At 44.5% G+C, this 25,414-nt stretch overlaps 1 protein-coding gene across 6 annotated transcripts in view; it reads right to left on the bottom strand.

The window, feature by feature from the left end:
- Nucleotides 1-19,935, bottom strand: part of CAPSL (calcyphosine like) — a 33,089-nt gene extending 13,154 nt beyond the window's left edge. For all 6 annotated transcript variants that reach the window (XM_082453876.1, XM_082453874.1, XM_082453877.1 and 3 more), the window contains exons 1-3: nucleotides 17,257-19,935; nucleotides 2,534-2,678; nucleotides 1,688-1,824 (exon numbers count right to left, since the gene is read on the bottom strand). In XM_082453876.1, coding sequence (XP_082310002.1) covers nucleotides 1,688-1,824 — 137 coding nt within the window. In that variant the 5' untranslated portion in view covers nucleotides 2,534-2,678; nucleotides 17,257-19,935. The remainder of the gene's footprint in view (nucleotides 1-1,687; nucleotides 1,825-2,533; nucleotides 2,679-17,256) is intronic.
- Nucleotides 19,936-25,414: the final 5,479 nt, after the last annotated feature.

The raw sequence follows: 25,414 nt of genomic DNA, 5'->3' as shown, positions 1-25,414 counted from the left end.
AACATGGAAAGGCAGCAGGGAGAGTAACTCCACATTGGAGAAGCCAGACCGGCACTGTCTCAGCCAGGTGACCAAGGTCAACATCAGTAGTGATAAATCATGTTGATAGTACGCATGCATCCGTCATTTGACATGATGAAAATGGCACTTTACTTCTGTGGCCCCCAAAGAAACAAAATCCCAGTCTAATAATAAGAAAAAAAGGGGGAAAGGGCAGCCAAACCTTGAGCTGAGGAGGAATTTAGGGAAGGGCAAGGCCAGTAAAGGCGAGGTGGGAGAGGGCACGTTCAAGCAAACGGCCAAGGATAAGATGGTGTCTGTTCACGACAAACTGGTTCACGGTGGGAGGGTTGGTAGGGGTGTGGGGTGGAGATGGCATAGATGGCAGGAGGCATTCAATTGAATGGGCCAGGAAGTGGATGAGAGGGTGGTGGTCATGAAGGGTTTGCACCGAGGACAAGGATGTGGTCCCAGGATGAAAGAGGTAGAGGGCGGAGTGATGCAATATTAAAGGGAAGTGGTCTGGTCTTCCAGTTGGACGGTGACAGCCTGGCTACAGCCTGGGCTTCTGACAGAGCTCAGCTTGGTCTGAGATTTGGGGGACTGTGGAGAGTGACATTCCAGTGCTCAGTACCCTGCTGGAAGTGAAGCCTGCCACAGCCTCCAGATGGGAGGTTGGAGGCCCCTGGCGTGGCACCCTGCATTTCCCTAACATACAACTCTCCCACCAGGAGGATTCCCGTTTCTGTGGCTCTCAGTGTCCTGAGTCTAAGTCCTCCATGAGCCCTGGGGAAGCCTTGCTCACCCATGAATCCCCTGAGATGTCACAACGCCTGGCGCATGGCAGGCACTGGATTTAGTCTGTTGGAAAGAGTTAATGCTCAGGACCTGCCCTCGGGAGGCTTACGATCTCTTTCCACTCGGGTTTCTCAGTCCTGAGGACTACTCCCACTCTCAGAGGGCCGGGAACAGAAGCTGTTCTCCTATGGAGCTGGGGGAATCCCATGGGCAGCGAGCTGTTGATTATCTGACAGGCAATTCCGAAGCCCCTGGAAGTGATGGAGACACCACTGCTGCAAGAGGAACTCCAAAACCTGCAACTGCATCTAAATCAGTATTCCTTCCTCCCTCTTCTAATTCAGCCCCTAATTTAAGATTAAAGAACTTTCCATTTTTATTCACACCAAACCTCTGACCCTAAGCTCAGTGAACACTTTTATAGCATATCCAGTTCCTTTTCTGGGCATACAGAAGGCATTTCTCAGCCTCTCCTGAACCCTGCTGGGATTTTGGGGTTAGTAGATGCAAACTCTTACATTTAGAATGGATAAACAACAAGGTCCTAGTGTATAACATAGAGAACTATTTCCAATCTCCTGGGATCATTCAGCCCCTGTTGTCACAGCTTTAGGGAGTGTTTCTCTCATTGCCCTGCTAGGTGTCTCTAATACCTAGACATGCTTCTACCTTCACCTCGAGTTGTCCCAGTAGCTGCACTTAAGAACCAAAAATTGTCACAGGGGACCTCAGAGATCAGTGCTTCCAAACTCTGCATTTTACAAACAAGGAGCTGAGAACCCAGGAGGAAGTGAGTGAGTGCCCGAGGTCACACAGCCAGAATTCACCTCATCTGGCCGCACCCTGCTTTCCTCCTCCATCTTCCCACCACCCACAGCCCAGGTCCTACCTGCCAAGTCCTTTGATGCCCGCGGAGCCCCTGGCTAGGCACTGCAGGCGGAGCTTTTCGATGGGGTCAGTGGCTGTGGTGAGCTTCTTCTTGGCCTGGATCACCATCTCTCGGTCGTGGTGTGCCATCCCCGCCATCTGAGAGGGAATCCATTCGAGTCAGCAGGGCTCAGGCCTCCTCGCCTGCCTCTGACAGGGCAGGGTGACCACAGCCTCGCTGAGAAGGAAATTCACAGCACGCTCTCTCATCCACTTCACAAGAACCTTCTCAAACCTCCTAGAGTTTCCAATTTTCAGCTACACCAACTATGTCCTGTCATATTTATTACTTGCTTATCTAGTCCTGACAACCTCTGATCTCTGGCCTGGACAATAGTTTTAAATATACAGCCATCCCCGATACGCTTTCATCTTTCAGAAGCACTCCTCCCACCATAAAAAATAAGTCTCATTTCACCAAACTCTTTTTGAGCCAATCTTACATGCTTTATTCTTTTATTTAGAATTTTCCATATTCCCTTTGACTCCAGATTTAATATCTCCTTTTTGGTCTAAAGATTCATTTTTGTTGCTTCTGTCTTCACTGAGATTCTCAGTATTGGGCCTTGATGATTCCTACCAGTAATTAGTATGTTTTCTTGTATTAATTTGTTAGTGTGCATTAACACCTAACTAGGTTCTCAGGAAAGAAAAAAGGTAAGTAGACTCTCTCTCCTGAAGAACAGATATATCATTTTTCTACAGTTTGGCTTTTGTGTTTTAAATATTCAGAAATAAGACAGAGGATAGATGCAGGGAAGCAGCACCCCCTGCGAGGTCTCTGAGCAACGTAACGAACTGTACTGACCCTGCAGCCGGGCTGGGGCTCTGAGAACACACACAACGGTGGAAAAGCCACACGCTGGGAGCCTGGAGGCCCGGGATCTAGGCCTGACGGCAACGCACTCCTGGTGAGGTCGGAACAAATCTCAGGGCCTCCAATTCCTCCTCCTCTGTTAAATGAAAGGATTGGATTAAATGACCTTGAAATTCCAGCTCTGCTCCAGAAACACTTATCTTCTTATGAGCCCACTGACCCAGTAAATGGGGGATTCTAGAAATTTCTTTTTTAGGGTGAGTTGTGAATGAAAGGAGCAAGAGAGCTTGATGGATGTGCAAAAAAACAGCATTCAGGGTGCAGGAAGAACTGGTGTTAGAAGGCTTCTGCCACTGACTCCGAGGCTCCCCTCTCCCCCCAGCCCCCCACGTGCTGGCACTTCATCCATCAGCCATGGCAGCCCTCACGCCCTCGAAGGCTGCTCCCTCCGATACAACCCATAAGGTCTCCCCACAAAGTTCTCGTTATTTAACTTTAGAGACAGGGAATCTCAGACTGAAAGCCGAGGCCAGAGCAGATGATTTGGGGAAGCACATTTCCGACCTCCTTGCCGTTCACAGGGATGAAAAGGGGAGCGACTCTTTTCAGTTCTCTCGGACGCCGGGCCGAGAGAAGGCCTTTGCCTGTCGAGGCCCCAGCGCTTTGCTCCACATCGGGAAGAAACTGCTCCGCCTGATGTTATGTGAACCCTTCTTTGCTTCCTCCAGCCCTGAAAGCAGAGGTTCCCGGAATTCCAGAGATCGGTTGCCTTTCCGGCAGCATTAACTTTCTTAAGCTTGAGTTTGCCTGTTACTGCTTTGTCACCTGATCTCAAGGTGACAATTCCCAGAGCTTGTCCCCAGCTTCCAGCCCTGACTCCACCCCACAGAATCCCTCAGCTGCACCCAGAATCCTGTGCTCAGGATTCACGCGCAAGGCCACCAGTTCGCTGTCTGGCCATCTTCCACTCCCTCCCTCGTGGTCCTGGCCTGAGGCATCCCTGGTCCTGACCCTCTTCGGCAACCAGCCCCGGCCCTCCCCTCCCACTGTAAGAGCAGCAACTAGGGACGCAGCTCTAACCTGCCCTCCTCACCCTCTAAATCCACCGGGGACCTTGTGTCTTTCCTGCCCCTCCCCCTCACTCAGCGCCACTTGTTCACTCGTTGTCGCAGCCGCTCTCCTCCGCATCCTCGTTTCCGCTGCCTCTCCCCTGCCTTTCCCACCCTCCTCTACCTGCCCTGATTTCCACACCAGCCACAGCAGCAGAAAGGGAGTGGAGAGAGTGGAAGAAAGTGAGGTCTGGCTCCCGGATCCGAGAGACAAGGCCAGAGAAAGAAGCCCTGTGGAGCCCTCTTTGAAAGCCTTCAGGATAATGTTAACAACTTCAGTCGCTAACATTTGTCTGCTCCCACTGTGTAGTAAGCACACATCCAATCCTCACAAAAACCCTCTGAGCTGAATTGAAAACAGGGACTTTAACAAATGCACATACACCCCTGTTCACAGCAGCACTATTCACAAGAGCCAAAGGGTGGAAACAACACAAATGTCCATCCGTGGACAAATGGATGAACAGAATGCAGTGTGTCCCCACAGAGAAATACTATTCAGCCACGAAAAGGAAGTACTGATAGTGGATGAACCTCAAAAACGTGATGCTCAGTGAAAGAAGCCAGACATAAAATGTCACATATTGTAAGATTCCACTAAGTCCCCTACATCCGAACAAGTTCTGCTCCAAGAGTGCTTCGTAAGTCCAATTTGTTCATAAGTCCAACAAAGTTAGCCTAGGTACCCAACTAACATTACTATAGTTAGTACTGCACTGTATACTAGTTAGTACTATTGGCTATATAGTACTGCACTGTAATAGGTTTACACAAAGAATCCATACATAAAAAACAAACACTAAAAATAAAGAAAACTTTTTTAATCTTACAGTACAGTACCTTGAAAAGTACCGTAGTACATACAACGGCTGGCATACAGGGGCTGGCATGCACGTTCACATCTTTGAAAGTTCGCAACTTGAAGGTTCGTATGTAGGGGACTTACTGTATATGAACTATCCAGAAGAGGCAAATTCAGAGACAGAACACACATGGGTTGTTGCCAAGGCCTAGGAGGAGGGGGCAATGGGGAGTGACTGTTTAATGGGAACAGGCTTTCCTTTTGGAGTGATGACACGATATAGCTGGTGGTTGCACAACAGAATGATTGAACGGTACACTTTTTAACGGCTGATTTTATCATATGTGAATTTCATCTCAATTTTTAAAAACCCTATGAGCTAATTACTCCTATGATTCATATTTCACAGATAAAGAAATTGACAAGCACAAAAATCAGGCGACTTGCCCAGGTCCCACGGTCAGTGTGGCTCACAGAAATTCACACACCATTAGGACTGTAGGACCCTGAAAGGTCATCGAGTGCCACCCCTGCCTCTGGCGACTTGAAAACTAGGGCTTGTGTTGGTCAAGGAACTTGCCCCAAAATCCTGGCCAACAATGAAACTCGGGGCTTCAGACCAAGCAGGGCTCTTTGTACTCCACCGCCTTTGAGAAATACTACAAAAGCATCTCAAAGCACAATGTGATGGCACCCACGCAGAGGAGAGCAGGGTGGAGTCCTGGAAAACACCCGCCCTGATCCACCTCTGCAGCCGACCCTACCCAGTGACCATGCAGCAGTTACTTCTGGAGTCTAATCTGATATACCCAGAAAAAAATTACATTCTCTCCTGCCACCCAGCCTATCATGGTACTTGAAATGCCCATGTTAACTACTCTTTTTAATCATTTAATGACCCAGTTCATCAACAAACAGCTAATATTTATCATGCGATATTTTCAAGGCACCAGTTGGAACAGATTACTCCAAGGAGCAAGCCCTTGAATGAATAGCTTAGAATCGTAAACTTGAGTACCTAAGTCCCCTAGTTAAGCAAGGCAGGAAACATAAAATTTGCTAAGAACTGGGGGCTTTGGAAGAAGGAAGGATGGGGTAGGGTTTTGGTGAAGAAAGGCCATAGTCAGAGCTTCTGAAGTTTGCATGAGGGCACCAGGGCAAGAGCCTGTTCCCAAACATATGTCACCGGCATCACAGCACTGAACAAGCGTCCCTGATTCCAGAAGACCCTCTCTGAGCACGGAGGAGTCCGCGTGGTGACATCAGAGCCCATCCAGGAGGGCCTGCGCCAGGCAGGAAAGAGGCTGCCCTCCGATGCACGTGGCCGCAGCGCCACCTAGTGTTCGCACCGCGTCTGCGCAGGTTCCCTGGGTCAGGCGCCAGTTCGGTCCATTCCTTCAACAGACGTCTAATAAGTGCGGGGCACTGTGCTAGGAGTGGGGGGAAGAGGGAGAAAGACAGACAGCGCTTACAGCAATCCCACAGCTGAGCCGCGGCAGCTCAGGAGAGGCGGCTAAGCAGCTTTCTCAAGATTTGTCGGAGGAAGAGCTGATGTCTAACCTTTAATCCTAAAGGCGGGTGGAGGTCATCCGGGTGAGGGTAGCGGAGATAGGAGAAGGCAGAGCACTATTTCCCAAGTGCTAAGGCCAAAGTGAGAGAGAAAGGAGTGTAACTAGAGAAACGCAAGTATTTTAGTCTGACTGAAGAACAGGGGTGTATGTAGGGGCGGGGATGAGATAGAGCCATGGAGGCTGGGAGGGAATTTGGAAAGTGGAAATTTGGAGACACGTGAAACTGGGCAGGTCAGCAGGCGTCAGATCCCCAAGATCCTGAGACACCATGGTAGCTAGTCTGGATTCTGTACTGAGGGCAGCAGGAGACCACAAAGGGTTTCAAGTGAGAGGGCGACAGTTTGTACTGTAAAAGACCCCTCTGGATAAAGTGTGGAAAATGAACAGGAGGGTGGGACAGGCTGACCAGTGGGAGGTGAAACCACGCTCGTGACAACCAGGTGAGAGGTCATGCTGCCTGGAAGGAGGTATTGGCGGTGGGGACAGAGAAGATAAAGAGATCCGAGATGGAGAGTACCTGCCCGGGCAGCGAAGGGAGAGAGGTCCCAGGGGTCCACCCAGAGCTCTTGCTTACCGCTCCCCAGACCCACCCCCGTGGGGCAGAGACCTGGAGATTTGGGGGCACAGGCTGAGTGGAGCCGCCAGCAGCAAAGTCACAGGAGACTTTGCGGCAACGGTCACCAGGCCTCCTTGCGTTAAGGCTCCGGGTTAAGGCTCCGTCATCCCGCTGTCCTGGCGCGCAGCTGCCTGCCGCTGCCAAAGCTCTCTGCCTGGTTTTCGAGAATCGTGTGGAATGGGTTATGGAAAGCTGAACATGCACGGAGGTCTGTCTGTTCATGATTCTCGGCGAGGTTCATGGAACTTCTCTTGCTGAATTCAGAGAAAATTTTGAGCGGAATCTTTGGGGAAGAGAGAAACTCTAAAGCCCAAGGCAGCACTTTTTTGGGTTGTCTTTGGTGACCTCTAGTGGTAATACGCTGAATTACATCCTCCCTCCCTCTCTCCTTCCCTCCTCTCTCTCTCCCCCTCCCTCCCTCTTTCCCGCCCATCCCCTCTCCCCCTCTCATGCTGGGTCGAGTGTACAACCAACAACCAGCAACACAGAGGTGGATCTTAGTTACAAAAGAACATGTTTGAAGGCAATGATTGAGAACATTAAACCATCTCTACTGACTCCAATCCATTCAATAAACTGGTTATTACTATGTGGTAGATGGCAAAAAACAAACAAACAAACAAAGTGGCTCCTCAGGACGTTTCCCCTTAGAAAGTGCCTCTCTGGAATAAATATTAGATCCCAGTGCTCAGAGTAGCCTGAGACTGAAATGAAAGATTTAGACGGTTTGAAGAGAGACGTGGTTTCTGCACTGGAGACTGGGAAACCCCAGGAAAAGTGTAATGACGGGTGTGTGTCCATGTTGTTGACATTGTGAGAGTTCCCTCATTGAACCCAGCTGAACTGTATTCAACTAAAGAGACCCTTAGCCCCTCTGGCTATGCGAGGGACTGTGCTAATTCCTCAGGTGATATTATAGAGCTGTGGTCCCAAATCGGTATGATCTTGCCTGCTAGGGGACATTTGACAATGTTTGGAGACATTTTTGGTTGTCACAACAGGGGTGAGGGACGCTACTGGCATCCAGTGGGTAGAGGCCAGAGATGCTGCTAAACATGTGAGGAGAGCCCTTGACAATGAAGAATTCTCTAGTCCAAAATGTCAGTCACGCTCAGGTGAAGCCCTGCTGTAGAGAAAGACCTGGGCCCAGCAGGGGTGCTGAGACCACCATTGAAAAATAAAGATGCCCACCCTCCACCCCAACAGAGCAAATTGGCATCTCTAGGTGTGAGTGCTGGGCGTCTGCATTTTCACGTTTCCAGATGGTCTTAACTAACGCACACCAAAGCCGGAAAATCTCAGCTGTAAGAGACACCAAGTCACCCTCGAGTGGCAGTAGCAAGACCTTGAGGGGAAAGGCTAGAGGGAAGGTTATAACATAGCACAGGGTAAGAAGCAGGCATGAACAGAGGACAGGTAATGACCATTATAACCAGGCCAGGGACCAAGCCCTTGCTCGATGCTTTGCACACATTAGCATGCCAACTCACATGGAGGGTCTTATTGAATAGAAGTCCCTTGCCTGAAAATGTACCATGAGGCAGTGGCAGAGTCAAGACTGATCTCCACTTCTGTCAAAGCCACCGTGTTCAACAGCTACGGCAAGGGGCTGAGAAATTGCTTTGGGAATTCAGAGAAGGACTACGAAATGAGATGAAGAAGAGACAAGGCTTCAAGGAAGAGATTCCTTGGAGAGCTGAAAGGATTTCATGGCAGAGGAGGGCAGGGGACAGCAGTGCAGAGCAAAGCAGGGCACCCATGGGTCCTAAACAGAACCCCTCTGTCTCACCTCGGGGTCCTTGCTTGTAAGGCTCAGTGTAAATTCCTTCTGGTAGAGATGGACCATTTCACTTAGTCCTTTCCTTTTAGAGCTGTAGTGTTTATTTGATTGTTTGCTTGTTTTAAGAAAGTGATGTGTGAGGTGGTTTTTTTCCCCACAAATTATTTTTAAAATTATTTCTGCAATGTATGAATATATGAAACATCTGCTTTTTGTTTGGATTGCCAACCTCTGCGTAAGATTTAAAATGTGACAGTATTTAATCTCTCCTTTAATGACGTAAGTACACTGTGGAGATAAGATGTCATTGAAGTCTGGCATCTTACCAAATTTTCTCTGCACAGAAATACATTTTCTCAAGATGTTTGAAACTCATGTTTCGGCTGTTGTCTATATGCAGGTTTCCCTAGAGCCCATGTCTGATAAGTCATAGTCTTTTATTCTTTCTTCCAACCTTTGGAATGTGAATTAATTCCTTATTTAATGTTTATGATATGGCACAATTTAAGAATAATATTTCATAAATATTATTGTTATAAAGTGTTTAACATCTTCTTGAAATCTCATTTTATAATCATCCAACCAGGATTGAGATTAGGGCTAGGTAAGGTACACGGCTGGGGCACAATGCTTAAGGAGGCCCTCAAATCTCAGGATTGTACAGACATCAACTTTGTACTTGCTCAAGGCTGAGAGTGAGTGTCTCCTTAAATATCTTGCCCCAGGGACCTACCTTGCCTCACCCTAGTTCTGGTCTTGAATTCAACATATATTTAATATTTATTGAACATCTATTGTGTGCCACACAACACACAACAGCAATGAGTGAGACAACCAAGGTCCCTTCCAGGAGTTCACATTCCTCAGGGTAGTTTTAGCTTTGTTGAATTTGAATTACAGTTGATTTTCCAGAATTGCCAACTGGCTGATTCCAATCTTTTTTCTCTGCTATATTCCACTTTCAGTTGGGTGGCCATGTCTCTCTGGCCAAAGAGACTTAACTGAAAGTGCTGAGGGCTCTGGGAGAGCTCTCCCATCTCTTTTGCCTCTTCCTGCCTTAAACAAGAATGTGACGCCAGGAGCTGTGACAGGCTTTCTGCAATTGTGAGGAAAGGGCCAAGGGAATCACAGAGATATCAACTTACAGCCCTAACATCACTGAACTACTGAACAGATATAACCAACTACCTGACTCCACACTCCTGTCATGTGAGAAACATAAGCCTTTATTTGCTTAATACATTGTTGGTCAGGTCCTCTGTTACTTGCAGCCGAAAGTATTCCTAACTGGTATAACTGGCAAAAGCTTATTCCTGCAGTGTTTGGGTTGACCCTAGATCTCTACCTTTACCTGGGTAAAATAACTAGCAATCCAGTGTGAGGAGAGCCTCAGCTTCCCCTGAGAACTGGGAGAAAAGGTAAAGGAAAATTCTTCTCTCAGGAGAATTTCATCAACATTTAGCAACCTCTGCTGCATTTTGGGCTATGAAAGAGAGTGGGAAAAACTGCTTAGCATGATATTCAAGGACCCATGTAACTAACACAATGTGATACAAGCCCAGGTTAGATAAACACAGAGGCGCCAGGGTTAAGGGGTCCTTGTCATAATGAGCATCCCCTGGGAATACCTGGAGGTAGAAGCTGTCTTAACAGCACTCTCCTTGCTGTCTCTTTCTCCATCTCGCTCTTCCCCTCTGCTCTGCCTTGAGTCTCTGGGGTTTTTACCAGGAAATTTCTTGCAATCTATTCTGGGTCAGGCAGCCTGCCAGATCTTAAAGAAACAGAGTAAGAAAATATCTAAACTACACAAAGGTAAGCAAAGCTGAGGCTGGATTTGTGTACAAAATGCAAATAAATAAATAAATAAACTTTTCTTCCAAACTCCCTAGTTCCTATGATTACACTCTTAGAACCAACCATGTAACTTCCAAATATCCCATATTTCAGGTGCCATGAGTTCTTGACCCCAGTGATTTCGAGCCCACTACAAAGACAAACCCCAAGTGTACATCTTCATCCACTTTTAGATGGGAGTAAAGCCTCAGCTCTGACTACCATTTGCCATTTTGCAACATTAGTCATCAAAATCACCTACTTAATAATTATTTTACAGTCACTTAAAATGTTCCTTCTGGAATCATTTGTCTATTTAATGTTTATTTTATAGCCACTTAGACACCCAGCTAATTATTTGCAACCTGCATGGTCTTAATTGATAGTTCCAGAAAACCAAGAAGAGTTAATGGATAAAAATTCAATGTCAGAATGCCAACATCAGTGTAGGGATTGTGTCCAGCTACTCACAACAGAAACAGGATAATTTTCTCTAAAAATGGTAGAGGTATACTTTCCTCTCACATAAAAGAAGCCTGGAGACAGTTCAGGTAGTCATCAACATCTCAAGAAACTACTATTTTTTTTTTACCTTACCATGTTTTTTTCCCCTCAAAGTTGCCTAAAGTTACAAAATAACTACAGCAGCTCTAGCCATTACATCTACACTCCAGGCAGCAGAAAAGAGAAAGGTGGGAGGGCAAGAAGAATGCACTTCCCAGCTAAGTCAGCCTTTTGTAAAATGGTTCCCAGAAGACTCCACCCAACTCCTTTCACTTAAATCTCACTGGCCACTCTGCAAAGGAGGCTGGTTCTATGGTCTCAATATTTGTGTCCCCCAAAATTTGTACGATGAAATCCTAAGTCCCAAAGATGGTAGTTTTAGGAGTCGGGGCCTTTCGGAGGTGCTTAGGTTACGAGGGCAGAGCCCTCATACATGGAATTAGTGCCTTACAAAAGAAGCTCCGGAGAGACCCCTCACCCTTTCCACCACGCGAAGACACAGTAAGTAGCCATCACTGTACCAGGAAGAGGGCCCTGACCTGACCATGCTGGGGTCCTGATCTTGGACTTTCCAGCCTCCAAGACTGTGAGAAATAACTATCTGTGGGTCATAAGCTACCCGGTCTGCAGTATTTTGTTACAGCAGCCCAAATGATCTAAGACAGCTGGGAAACCTAATTTTAGGCTGGAGACTTTGCCATCCTCCAGGTTTTGTTTACAAAGAAGAGGAACAGCCTGGCAGAAAAAAATGGAGTCCTTCCAGAAAGTAACTGTGTAAGCACTTCTAGATCAGCTTATTCCACAACATCATCTGGAGCCTGAGGCTTTTGGAGGCATTTGGAGCCGCCAGACCACCCTGGGGGAGAAGACTAAACCAAGTCCTAGGAGCAGACATTAGCACCTTGGTGATTTCTCACTTCTCAACCTCTGTTCTTCCAAAACGAATAAGATCACCTTAACACAGCCAGTTATCAAGGACACCCTGAGTTTAGGCAAACATAACCTAAAATGAACCAGACCTGGGGACATCAAACCACAGCCCCGACGCTGAATTTGCCCCTTCGCCTAGTTTTGGAAATAAAGTTTTAGTAGAAAACAGCCACACATGTTTGCTTACGTGTTACCTGTGGCTGTTTTCACCCCACAACTGCCAAGCTGAATAGTTGCAACAGAGACCTGCTGGTCCACGAAGCCTGAACTATTTAGTATCTGGTCCTGTACAGAAACAGCGTGCAGCCCCCTGGGACCACACAAAGGTAACATCAACTGCAAGAGGGGACATTTATTGGGCACGGGCTCTGCCAGGCTCTCTGCTAAAGCTGTAGCCTGTGTTTTACAAATTATTCACTCTCAGTTTGTTTAGAACAGAAAATGTGTCTGGTGCCAGGTAACTTTTGATAATAATTCTGATAGTTTACAAAGTGCTTTTACATGCATTAGAGGGAACTATTCCTATTTCACAAAATAAGGAAACCGAGGTACAAAGAGATTGAGGGGTTGTCCCAGTTCAGACGTAAGGAGCAGAACCAAAGTTCTGAGTGGCGTCTTCTGCGCCTGCCACTTCTCCAAGGGGCTTTTGTAAATCACCCACAACATTTCAAAAAATATTCATTTTTGTAAACAAGGAACCATGTAGTCACCACAAGTCATTCATATATAAAAACTGAGACAAGCTTATTAGCAATATTGCAGCCAAAGCACACTTAGTAACAACAACTGACATTGTAAGTTACTGGAGAGCGTTTGCCTATGGCCTTCTTCTGTGTGAAGAGCTCTTTTTGAGGTCAAGGTCAATGGTAGAGGTGATACACAAAAAGCAGAGTTTCCAAAGAAAGTAAGAGCATCTTTAATCCACCTCTCAACCAAGGACAGCCCTGCTCACTCAAATGACATTCTACATTGAAGTATTTGGAAAACCTTGATTCTATTTGACTTCAGGTTTTGAAAAGATGTAGGGACATTGGAGGGAAAACAAGATCCCGGATGGCAATGGAATTATGGCTAGAGATGTGTAAGAAAATCTGCTCCAAAGAATACCATGAACGGTGAAAATGTTCATGGACATTAGGGTGTCAGGAGAAGGCAGCTATGGTCCTTTCTCTAACACAGTAATCATCCTGTAACACTATCTTCTCCCAAATGCCAGCTTGTTTGTTTCTAAAATATAGAAAACTGCTTCTATGAGCCTTGACATTTTTAATATACAATACTGTCTGAGACCAGAATAAAGAACAAAATTTTACAAGGAAAATTCAGTAGGGTAAAGTCTATTGAATTTATCAGTTAAAGAGATGAAAGCAACAGTTGAAACCAGGAACTTAACACCCCCCTCCTTGCACCTGTGCACCCATCACCACCACAAGTTACCAGGCGAGGCGTGGCCCTCAAGACCAAGAGCTCCTGCCATGCAGAGACACACAGTCTTTCCTCAATCCCTTATGCCTCTATAAATCTCCTAATTCTCCTCGGTCTCTGAATTATCTTCACTGCTGAGCTCAATATTCTGTTTGCCCAGCCCCTCCCCTGACCCGTTCTCCAGCCACATCTGTGCTACAGGAGGTTGACCTCTATGAACTGCATTAACCAGATTTCTTTGCTTTCAGGCTTCCAGCTGGATCCCACCCATGGGAGGCACCAGCAGGAGATCAGAGGGCAAGAGGAGAAAGGGTGGTTTCCTCTCTGCCAAGCCACAGTTGCCAGTGACTGCAGTCTTCCACCAAAGGCAGCTCTTGTTGAGATCAGATAACTGCTCCTCCTCCTGCCCCTCCAGGTCCAAGGAGGATTCACCCTCCTCACTGTGGCAGCCCTGGGGCATTTCCTCATCCCTTATCTAAGTCCCTGAGCCCCATCCACATCTTTGTAATTGTCCTTCATTAAACTTTTTTGACTGGGCCGTCCATTTCCTGCCAAGAGGCTGACTGGTACCTGAATGTGTATAAGGACCTCTAATCCAGACGTCTTCTCATAGGAAGATACTTCTCACCCCAAATGCTAAGTACTAAGGATGCATCCCTCCACCTCTACATCATGACCATCCTCACATCCATCTTTGAAGCACAGCCCAGCTTGACATCCTCCCTTTGTCCCTCTTTGGCTCTGTCACTTCCTAAATCACTGAAACTCTGGGTCCTGCCTCACAGACTCCCTCTCTAACCCAAGTAGCCCCATCAACCTGGGAAACCTCAGAGCTTATCTAGACAGCCCACCCAACATGCAGCCATGAGGTTCCTGGAGGTCCTTGATTTCTACCAACTTCATCTACTCACTCTTTTCACATGGCTCTCCAAGATCCTCTCCTACATTCTGTCACCAGCCAATGCTAGTCTCTTCTCGAAGTTAAAAATTCAACATCTACTTTCTTTCCACCTTTCAGTTTCATTCTTCCAGCCATAGATGCTTGTGACCTTACAAGACCTCTAGACTCCTGACCCTGCATTTTCTCCGCAGCCATTTCCTACCTTGTCTTCCTTTCTGGACCCATTTTCTTCCCTCTCCATTGTAGACACCTTAAAACAGCATTCTGACCATTTCTAACCAGCGCCTTCTTTCTCAGCCCTCCCTTGTCAATCTCCCACACTGCCTTAGGAATGCCTAACTTGGCTCAATTTGTGTACATGTCCTCTCCTTAAAGGCAGGCTGTAAAGTGCATCTGAACAAACCCACATGCCAGGGTGAACAAGTGCCTTCCGAAACATGCAGCTCTACTCTTACATGACATTGGTTAGATGATTCTTCCAATCTTTCCAGAGGCTAATTCAAACCTTTGCTACTCTCCTCCACACCTTATCTTGAAACTCTTAGTAAAAATGGAGCCACCAGATATGAATCACTCATACCACTCTCCTCCAAGTCTATAACGGTATTTGTCTCTGAGACTCTCTCGACTTTGTCCTCCCTCCCCCTGAGGGAGTGCTGAATTTCCACCCATTGAAGGATAATCGCCCCACCTACAGCATAGATCTCACCCTCTCCTGGACCCTCAGCCATCAGGTATGCCCTTTCCTCCTCTCCACCAACTCCCCCCTTTATTTATTTCTGTACTTGCAGTGGATTTTATTTTATAATTATTATGTTTTAAAACCTTTAATATTTTATTTTTACACAACTGTAAAGATTACACTCCATTTACAGTTATAAAATACTGACTATATGCCCTGCGTTGTACAATACATCCTTGTATCCTATCTTACACCTAATAGTTTGTACCTCTCACTCCCCCATCCCTATATTTCTCCTCCCACCTCTGTATCTATAACCAGCTCCTCCCTTTAGTTCATGAACCTGCAGTGGTCCCTCAATCCTAGACTCCTTCTAGCAATCACCCTTCAAAGCCAAACTACTTGAAAGAGGCTCAGTTTTTTACTTTCTCATGTCCCATTCATACTTCAGTCCATTGCAGTCTGGTCTCCACTCTGTCACTCCAAAGAACATACTCTCAGGACATCATTGCCAGCCTGATTGCCAACTTCAACAGTCACTCTTAACCCCTATTTCACTTTGCCCAGCAGTTGACTCTTACGATAATTCATTCCTCTTTCTTGAAACTCTTTTCTCTCAATGTCTATGAATCTAACTTCCTATCTCCCTTCCTCTCAGATCTGACCTATTTGGTCTCTCCCTTGTCTTCTGCCTGCTTTTTAAATGTTACTGTTTCCTAGGATTCAGTTATTTATCCTCTTCTCACTCTCATAAATAGTAGCAATCTCTGCCTTATCCACCGTTTATCACAACTCATCCCAAATGTTTATTCCAACTCATCCACTCTCCTGAGCTTCAGAGCCATATTTCAAATTTCCATACAAAATGTACACTTTAATGACCTACAGACACTTCAAGTTCAATGTTCCAGAACCAAATTCATTACCTTTTCCTCCTTATTCCTTGCCTCAGGAAATGGCAGCACCATTTTCCCAAGTCATTAACTGAACATTATCCTAGACTCCTTTTCACCCTTTACCTTGAATTACCAGCCAATTCCTGTAAATTTTTACCATCTTGACGCCTCCTGAATCTGTCCCTTCCCCTGCCTCCTTTGCCTACCTTAATCCAGGACCTGGTCCTCTCCCATTTCCATTACTGAAATTACCCCTTAGCTGGTTCCCTGCCTCCAATCTTGCCCTTCCAATCTATCCTCCAGGTGACTAGCAGAGTGATCTTTATAAGATGGAAATCCAAACTTCATACTCTAGTCTAAGACCCCTTGGTGGCTCCTGGTTGTATACAGGTAAAGAGCAAACGTCTTAGCATTTGATGTATACATTGGCCCTGCCTATCTCTCCAGCCTTGTTTCTACTAATCTCCACCCCTTCAAAATCTATTCTGCATCTAGACGCACTCACATTCCCCAAACGCACCATGTCGTTCTGTATCTCTGTGCCTTTGTACAGGGAGTCTCATTTTCAGGAACACCCTCCCTCCCTTGTTGGTTTAGGGAAGTCCTACTCTTCCCTGTAGAATCACTATGGTGAAGCCTCATATAACCTTTCTCTCCAGAGTAAAACAGGTGCATCTTCCTTTGTATAATCTGTGCAGAACTCACATACATCCTCATTGCACTATGACATAACTCTTTCCTTTCAGGACTGCCTCTCCTACTAGACTAAAAGGTCCTTAAAGATAAGGGCTGTATGCTTTGTGTCTCCTTCAGCACTTAACAGAATACTAGCAGACTGCTACTTACTGGAATTAATAATTACTATTGTTATTAATTACTATTTGAATATAAATACAAATGAATGTTCACAATTTAAACCTCACTATTTAAAATGCAGAGTTACAAATTTAAAAGATTTCTGTAGTTGTAAGATTTTGAGGAAAAAATAAGAGCTTTAAAAAACAAGAAAGAATTCCATCTACTTAGTATGGTTTAACTATGCCCCCGACTGGAGGCAAGTGAGGTGGACACCTTGATAAATGGTATTGTCATTTACTAAGGTCCTTCTCAACTTCATGATCAATCCAATCAACTCTCTAATATAATTTTAAACATGCTGTGTCAGTTTAATAAGAATTCTGATTCTTATCTAATTCTAAGTGGTCAGTTCAGCAGGCAGGGTTCCCCAGAAATAGCACAACTTAGAATGTTAGATAAACCAAAGTCTGAACCAAAGCTCAATTTTTTCATTGTTTTTTGACTTGGAGATATTTAACCTTCTTGAAGCTCGCTTTTATCAATGGTCTTACAGGCTACTTACAGTAATTCACCCAGACACTTCACATTTAAGTACCCAGTACCTAGTGACTGCTCAGTGATGGTTATTTCCTTCCCCTTTACTGAAAGAAATTTATTTTTGTACATTTTTATCTGAGCACCTCTATGCAAAGATGACAAAGGCTTCTCCCAGTACCAAGCTATTTCTTCCCTAGACAGACAGCCAAGAATGCTCACCAACTTTTTGATTTTCTTTTTAGAAGGTAACATCTACTGTCTTCTTTCTTCTTTAGCTAAAATGAAACAAAAGTGATCAAATCAATATAATAGATAAAAACTTTGATTTACCTTGAATGCTAACCTGTTGCCAACAGTTGCTTTGAACTGAAACTATGGATGCTCCCTTTTGCATCTGGGAGGACCGGTCCCCTCCCATCCCCCTTTGCCTCCTCCCTCTTACCTTCTGTCCTCACACCTCCTGGTCCACCCTCTTCCTGCCAATTGGATGTCTTGGAATCACTGCTGCAAACTTACAGCCTCATTGGCTCAGCTCATTGTCAAGCCCTATCCCGGCCCTGCCTTTTCTCAAGTTTACACTTCTGTTGCCTAGGAAATCCAGTGACTGTGAAAACCCAAGCTGTTGGCCTTAGGAGAGAAGCCAACAGGAAGTTGGCTGGCAGTTGTTTGGTTTCTAGAAGGACACAAAACTTGCCTCCTAGGTTGTATAAGATAATGTTCAGCAAATTCTCTTACTTCTTTTTTTTTTATTTTTTTAACATCTTTATTAGAGTATAATTGCTTTACAATAGTGTGTTAGTTTCTGCTTTATAACAAAGTGAATCAGCTATACATATACATATATCCCCATATCTCCTCCCTCTTGCATCTCCCTCCCACCCTCTCTATCCCACCCCTCTAGGTGGTCACAAAGCAACGGAGCTGATCTCCCTGTGCTATGCAGCTGCTTCCCACTAGCTATCTATTTTACATTTGTTAGTATATGTAAGTCCATGCCACTCTCTCACTTCATCCCAGCTTACCTTTCCCCCTCCCCGTGTCCTCAAGTCCATTCTCTACGTCTGCGTCTTTATTCCTTTCCTGCCCCTTAATGCGTACCTTTTTAAATGGATGATTTCTCTTGTATTTTTCTCTTTCAGGCACACTACAGTATAATTCCCATTTATTCCCATGGGGAGTAAAACACTCCAAACAATGTACAGTTTGGGCAGTCCCATAGCTGCTTCTTTACTCTCTGTTCCTATCAATAACTGTACTCTAGAATGTAATAGTAGGAAAAGAATTGGTTGGTATTGAATATTATGGAATATATATTCTGCCATATTTCATCTTTTTTAAAAAGGTTAAAAATGCTATGAAATTTAACATACACTTTTTAGATTTATAAAGGATATGCAGTGATAGTGGGGGCTGGGGCCCCCCACCCCCATGCAGTTGAAAATCAATGTGTAACTTTATACTTGGGCCCTTCGTATCTGCAGTTTCAAGTCTATGGATTTCAACCAACCACAGATTATGTAGTACTGTAGTACTTATTTGTTTTAAAGAATCCGCATAAAGTGGGCCTGCACAGTGTTGTTCACAGGTCAATTGTATATATAACATTTTTCATTTGAGTCAGGTCCATTCTTTTTAATTAGACTTACTGACTTTGTTAAGCTATATATTTCATCTCACATAAAGAAAATATGAATTATTTTAAACATTTTGTTCTAAAGTCAATGTGAAAATACACTACTATTTTCTGAAAAATATGTTTAAAATCAGAGGTTCTTCATTTTAACAACTTTCTAGTTTAGATTCTGATCAAATGAAAATTAGCTTTTTTGGCCACTTTGAAGTTTTAATTGAATATGAACACATTGAGAACAGATATTGTTATAATTCTCTTACTTCTTTAGGCAACTCTTCCCCGCCCTTCTGTTGTCTCCAGATGGCGTCTAATTATCAGGTAAGACTTAAAACCACAATACACAGGAGCAGGCAGGTATAATTACAGGTGATTCAAAGTCCTCCCTCCTTCTTCACAGCCACACACTGATAGGATTCATTTCCCACTGTTTCCATCCTTGGTGTCTTCTTTTCACCTTTCTCCTCTTTTTTTTCACTTCTCATCTTTTTTTTACACTTGTTCCCTAACAACAAGTTTGCCAGATGAGAAGTGGCCCTGTTTAAAAAAAAAACACCTTAATCATGCTCTCTCTAATTTGTACCGATGACATCTCTCCTACCTTCATCATTTCCACCGCTTCTCTTGCTTCCATCATGAAGTCATGCAAAGAACGGAAGACTAGAACTATGAAGATCTGTTCTCACATTACATGTATCCTCAGGCAAGTGTGGTCATTGATTTCTACAGTCTCTAGAATAGACTCTATATCTGCCTTGTCAACTTCTCAGACTTTCCCTGGAGGTCAAGGGGGTGATGTTCTCTATGAATTTTAATGAAAATTTGTCTTGGTTGAGGGGATTTCCAACAGGGTGTGATTTGAGGTGCAAATAAAAAGCCGCTCATTCAAAAATGTGTGCTTTTCTCTCTTTGGGGGTTAGATACTGTTTCCATAGGGTTCCTGCCTATAGCCCATGACCGCTACCAAGCTCGAAGATGGTTGCTGACACTGACATGGATTAGATGTGCTCCCCACCGCCACCCCAGGTTAGTTCTGAGTTTCTTCTCCACACACCATTAGCCATTTCATCCCAAAATACCCCTTCTTGCTGCAGCTGACCTCATGGTATCAAGCTGTTCATTTGACTTTCACCAAGTGAAATTACTAAGCTAAACTAATAAGCTATTAAGAAGCAATCACTTAGACAAGATGCACTACCAACGACAGATAAATCTGCCTTTTAATTAATCAGTAAGATAATGGAAAGCCAACTGAGAGCTCTTAGAGGACTGGGAAAGAGTCTGGTTCATCTTTGCATCTTCCAAAATGTCCCGTACCATGTACAGATATGAAATCAGTCATTGTCGGTTGAATCAAATTTTTGAACTGGATAAAATGTATTTATATGAAGGACATTTAAAATAAAAAGTCTGCTTTTCAGAAGTAGTTAAGTCCTTGTACTAAGTAGAAGTTTGTGTAGGACCATAGACATTTCATTTACCTCCTTTTACATGAATAATTTTTTGACATTTAAATAAATAACATAACCATCTCATAATAGCCTGCAATTAGGATGTGATAAACAAAACAATGAAAGACTGACATGAGGTAAAACCACATCTACAGAGCATCGAGGTAGATAGGTACACAAAGAATCAGTATGAGATGGTGGTAATGTAGAAACAGATAAGCAGAACAATGAAAGGAAACATAAATGGTATCTTGAACTTCCTTTCAGAATCTTAAAATGCACCTCCAAAAATAGGTATTTTATACCTAAATCCTTAGTTTATGTCATGTTTAATGTCCATTAAAGCTCAAAAATTAAATATCTTGCCTGTGTTTATAATTTTTCAAATGTGTAATTGTGTGTTATCATTATGGAAGACCCCAGGTTCCACTCATAAAATAAACATGCATTAGGTCTGAGTATGTGAACTTGACCCCTAATCCTAGGCTTTTACCATTAGTCCCTCTGATTCTCCAGGAAATGACCTTACTTCTTGTACACACATATCTCCTCCCTTTTCAAAACTGTACCAGCTCTACTGTTTTGGAAATTATAATGTATTCACATTTTCAATTATATTCAAATGGAACAATAATTCCCAAATCCTAAAATTTAAGGTACCCAAATAGAAAAACACTTAAAAGCATATCTCACCCATAGAGATTTTCAAATCAATTTTAAGGTCTAACTTGTGTACAACAAAGTGCATCCACTTAGTTTTGATAGACATATACACCTACAAAGCCACCTCTGGAAAGATTTCCATCACCCCATTCACAGTCCACCCTCCCACAGCCCACAGCCCCATGCAACCATTAGTCTCCTTTTTGTCAGTAGAGATTAGTTTACATTTTCTTGAATTTTATATAAGTGAATCATGCAGGAGGCACTTCTTTGAGTCCGGCTTCTTTCGCTCAGCAAGATCATTTTGAGATCCATGTATATAGTTGTGTACATCAGTAACATGTTCCTTTTTACTGCTGAGCAATAGTCCTTTTTATGGATATACCACAACGTGTTTATCCATTCACCTGTTTATGGGCGTTTCGTTTTTTCTTAGGCTAAGGCTGTTACAAATAAAGCTGCTATGAATATCTGTGTACGAGTTTTCAGGTGGACACATATTTTCATTTAACTTGAGTAAATACCTAGAATTGGAATGGCTTAGTCATTTGGCACATAGATGCTTAACTGTTTTGGGGAAACTGTATGGCGATTTTCCTAAGTGGCTGTACCATTTTACGTTCTCATCAGCAGTGGAACGTATGGATTCCAGTAGCTCTATGTCCTTGTCAACTATTGGTATTGTCAGCCTTTTAAATTTTAGCCATTCTAGTAGGTGTGTTGTGGTAACTACGAACTTTTTGGCCAACCCAATGCAATTGTTCCAGTACAGTTTGCTGAAAAGATTTTTCTTTTTCCATTGAACTGTCTTTGCACCTTTGTCAAAAATCAACTGAACATATTTGAGGGTCTATTTCAGAATTTTCGAGACGTGCCTGCTGTGGTAGCCAGAGAGAGATCACAGAGGCCTTGTATTCCCTGCAGTGGGAGCCAACAAAGGATTTCAATCATGGAGTGATGAGATCGGATTTCCAGGTCATCAAGGCCATGCTGGCAGCCAGCCCTGTGTAGGATGCTTGGCGGAAACAAACTGGAGGCATCGTTCTGGCCCATTGGCTGCTATTGATCAGATTTCATGGATTGGGGCAGAGCCTAGAAAGCACCAGAAAGAGTTGGCCTCACTGAGTTACCAGATGATCAGGAAGGATTTTGTAGTGAGAGCAGGAGAGAGGGAGTTACAAGCCAGGGAGCCTCATCCCTAGGTCCCTGTGTTGCTTACGAGGGGGATACAATTCTGGCCATTCATTCAATGACAACACAGAGAGGGCTGCATATCTGTCCCTCAAGGAACTTATGCCAAAGACCAGTTTAAGAGGTTTTATAAGAATTGTGGAAATAAAACCTTAGCTCACATACACACACACACACACACACACACACACACTTCTGCATGTGACATGCTCCTGACCGTGTGGGACACACTTGCAGCATGAGAACTCACAGAAATGGGTGGAGAGCAGGCACCCGGCTGCCCATACAACCAGGCAAATCCCATCCCGGCACTGGCAGGTGTGGGCACCTTCCTATTTCTGCAGGGAGCATTTGTAGTAACTGTTTCATGTTTTCATTTGAATTATTTCAAGATGTGTTTCACAACCCAGAATTAAGCAATCCAGAACTGCAGTTTCCAGGGCCATCCCTTGTTTCTAATATTCTCTTCACCATGTTTTAATCTACTAGATACCATACACTAGAACTTTTAAGGAGGAATTTAATTCCATTTCAGAATGCAAAAGCAAATAGGAGGACACGATAATTGAAGGTAAAATATTTCATGAGAGCAACAAACCCGAGAGGCAACTTGGAGAATAGTATAGGACAGGAGGTCAAAAGTCCAGAAAAAAGAAAAAAGCTGTGGGCAGAAGGATGAGTCACCACGCCAGCCTTCCACGTCCGGTCTCCAGGTTGTGCCCAGGGAAGAAAAAACAACCAAAAACTCCAGAGTGTTTAAGGCATTCTTTTTTTCTTGTTTCTGTTACTAGGCACTGAATGTCATCCTTAAGGGTTTATCACGCGTAGGGATGTTCTCTGCTACATGAGGTGGCAGATGGAATGTTTCCTAAATCAAGAGTCTTGGGCACGGCCATGGTTCTTGGACCTGAGGCCCCAAGCCTTACATGTAAGTTCCATTTCTCCACTTAGGTTTCCGTGACCCCGTTTATTCGAGTGGGGATCTTGAGGAGGCAACTGTGAAAAGTGGGAAACAAGCAGCATCAGCTGTGGGCCAAAGGCGGGCTCCAGGCCTGACAGCAAAGGAGGTGCTCTGCACAGGACGGGACTCGGGCAGAGACCAAAGACGGGGTCCTGGGAGGGGTGTCCCTGCCAACCTGCAGGATGGAGACCAGGCTTCCCGGGCTGTGAGGCGAGATGAAAAGGAGATGCAAGAAGAAGGCCCACATGGAAGGATCAGCCAAATAGCTCATGTGAGTTCTATGAAAAGTGAAAGAAGGAGAAATTGGGAAAGAGCCTGAGAATCCTCCTGGACAGAGAGGCTGAAGCAGGCTGGTCTGAGTAGAAGTGTCCGCTGGTCAGGGGCAATCCAGAAGCTCAAGTTCAGATTCATGGACACGAAAGTAGATCATGGGTTGCTAGAAGCTTAGCAGGAGTTAAGGGGGATGGGAAATGGGGAGCTATCCTTTAACCTGTGCAGAGTTTTAGTTTGGAAAGATGAAAAACGTTCTGGAATTGGATGGTAGTGACATTTGCACAACAATGTGAATGTACTTAATGCCACTGAACTGTATACTCAATGGTTAAATGGTAATTTTATGTGGTGTATATTTTACCACAATATCTGGGGGGGTGGGGTGGTGGTGAAGTAGAAAAGAATAGCTTTATTGCTTTGCCAGGCAAAGGGGGCCACAGTGGGCTAACGCCCTCAAAACTGTGTGTCCCGACCCAGGGGTGGGGGGTGCCTGTGAGAGTCTTATAGTCCAGGGGCGGGATTGCCGATAAGGATCAGGGTGTGTGCAGGGCCCGCATTCCTTCAATCCGGAGATCATCTGGCGTCAGGTGATGATGGGAGAACTGTGACCTTCTCTGGAACGAAGAGCGCTTCATCAGGTCTTCCATTTGGTGGGGGTTTTAGCTCTGCAGAGGAGCTCACAGATAACGTTATGTATGGTAAGTCCCCTACATACGAACTAGTTCCGTTCCGAGGGTGCATTCATAAGTCCAATTTGTTTGTAAGTCCGACAAAGTTAGCCTAGGTACCCAACCAACACAATCAGCTAGAACTGTACTGTAATAGGTTTATAATACTTTTCATACAAATAATACATGAAAAACAAACAAACACAAAAAATAAAGAAAACGTTTTTAATCTTATAGTACAGTACCTTGAAAAGTACAGTAGTACAGTACAACAGGGGCATCCAGGGACTGGCATCGAGTGAACAGGCAAGAAGAGTTACTGACTGGAGGAGGGAGAGGAGGTGGGAGATGGTAGAGCTGGAGGATTGTCAGCAATAGGAGATGGAGGGCAAGCTGCAATTTCATTCACGCCTGATGTTGATGGAACACGCGTCCACATCTTGGAAAGTTTGCAACTTGAAGGTTCGTATGTAGGGGACTTACTGTATATCTCTTGAGGGGGAATCAGGACCCTGCCCCCAAGGCTATACTATTGTTTCTTCACCGCTCCTCCCTTGTCTCCTCATCCCCTCCCTTAAATGGTAATTTTATGTGGTGTATATTTTACCACAATATTTTTAAAAAGAAACCCAAGAGTTCGTCATAAAGATTTCTAAGGAGGCAGAAAAATAGGAGAAAGCGGTGTCCTATCAAGAGAAAGTGAAGGGGAGGATGCCAGAGGTGTACAGGGCTGCGGGAAGCCTTCCAAGAACCAGTGGCTCCCCAGCACACCCACTCCAAGGCTCCACTTGGCCTCAGGCCTTCTTCAGCTTCCTGGTCCCACACAGTCACCCCGCCACCAGGCCCAGCAGCTGCCCACAGAGCCACGAGGTGCCCAGGGTGACCACTAGCAGGAACAAGAAGACGTGCAGCGGGTACTGCTCATACCATGGCTACTGGAAGGTGTGGGGCTTGAGGTGCGCTGCACCCCCGGTCTGGAGGATGGCACCCAGGTGCTGGGCAGGGGTCAGGGGGTGGGAGCGCCTGATGATGCATCCTTTACACAACCATGGCCATTGTGATGAAAGAGAGAGAGAAGTGGACCGTTATAGGCATTACAAGTCTCCAGCCCAAATGTTATCTTGTACCTCTCATAATGTATCAGCAAAATAATTTTTTTTTGTCTAACTCCAATCTTATTTGTATTCAACAATTATATTGCTAACCAATTTTATTTCAGGTAGTCTTCTGCTAGGCAGACAAATGCTAAACACAGTAATAAATAAAATATATAGTATGTTAATGGCAAATGCTGCTAAGAAAATCACACAAGGAAGGAGATGGGAGGGTCAAATATCAGGAGTATTAAAATTTTAGATGACATGATTCAAACGATCTCTAAAAATTTATTAATATCAGAGAAATAGGAGCACAATATTTGACGATATTAAATAGTTACTATTCATTTGGAGAAGCATCACAATGTTATTATGGTTATTTAAAAAGAGATACCTTGGTTCTTCAGATACATTCTGGGACACAGATGAAGTATTATGATGTTTTGGATTTGCTTCAGAATAATTTGGGGCAGGGGATTTTACATCATTCCATTTTCTTCTTGAATTTTTATTTATTTTCCCCTTTCCCCAGAGAATTTATTTCTAATCTATGT

The sequence above is a fragment of the Balaenoptera physalus genome (assembly GCF_965194825.1).
Source record: "Balaenoptera physalus genome assembly, chromosome: 3".
NCBI classification, from domain to species: domain Eukaryota; kingdom Metazoa; phylum Chordata; class Mammalia; order Artiodactyla; family Balaenopteridae; genus Balaenoptera; species Balaenoptera physalus.
Note: the sequence above shows the minus strand (reverse complement) of the source record. Positions and strands in the feature narration are given on the sequence as shown.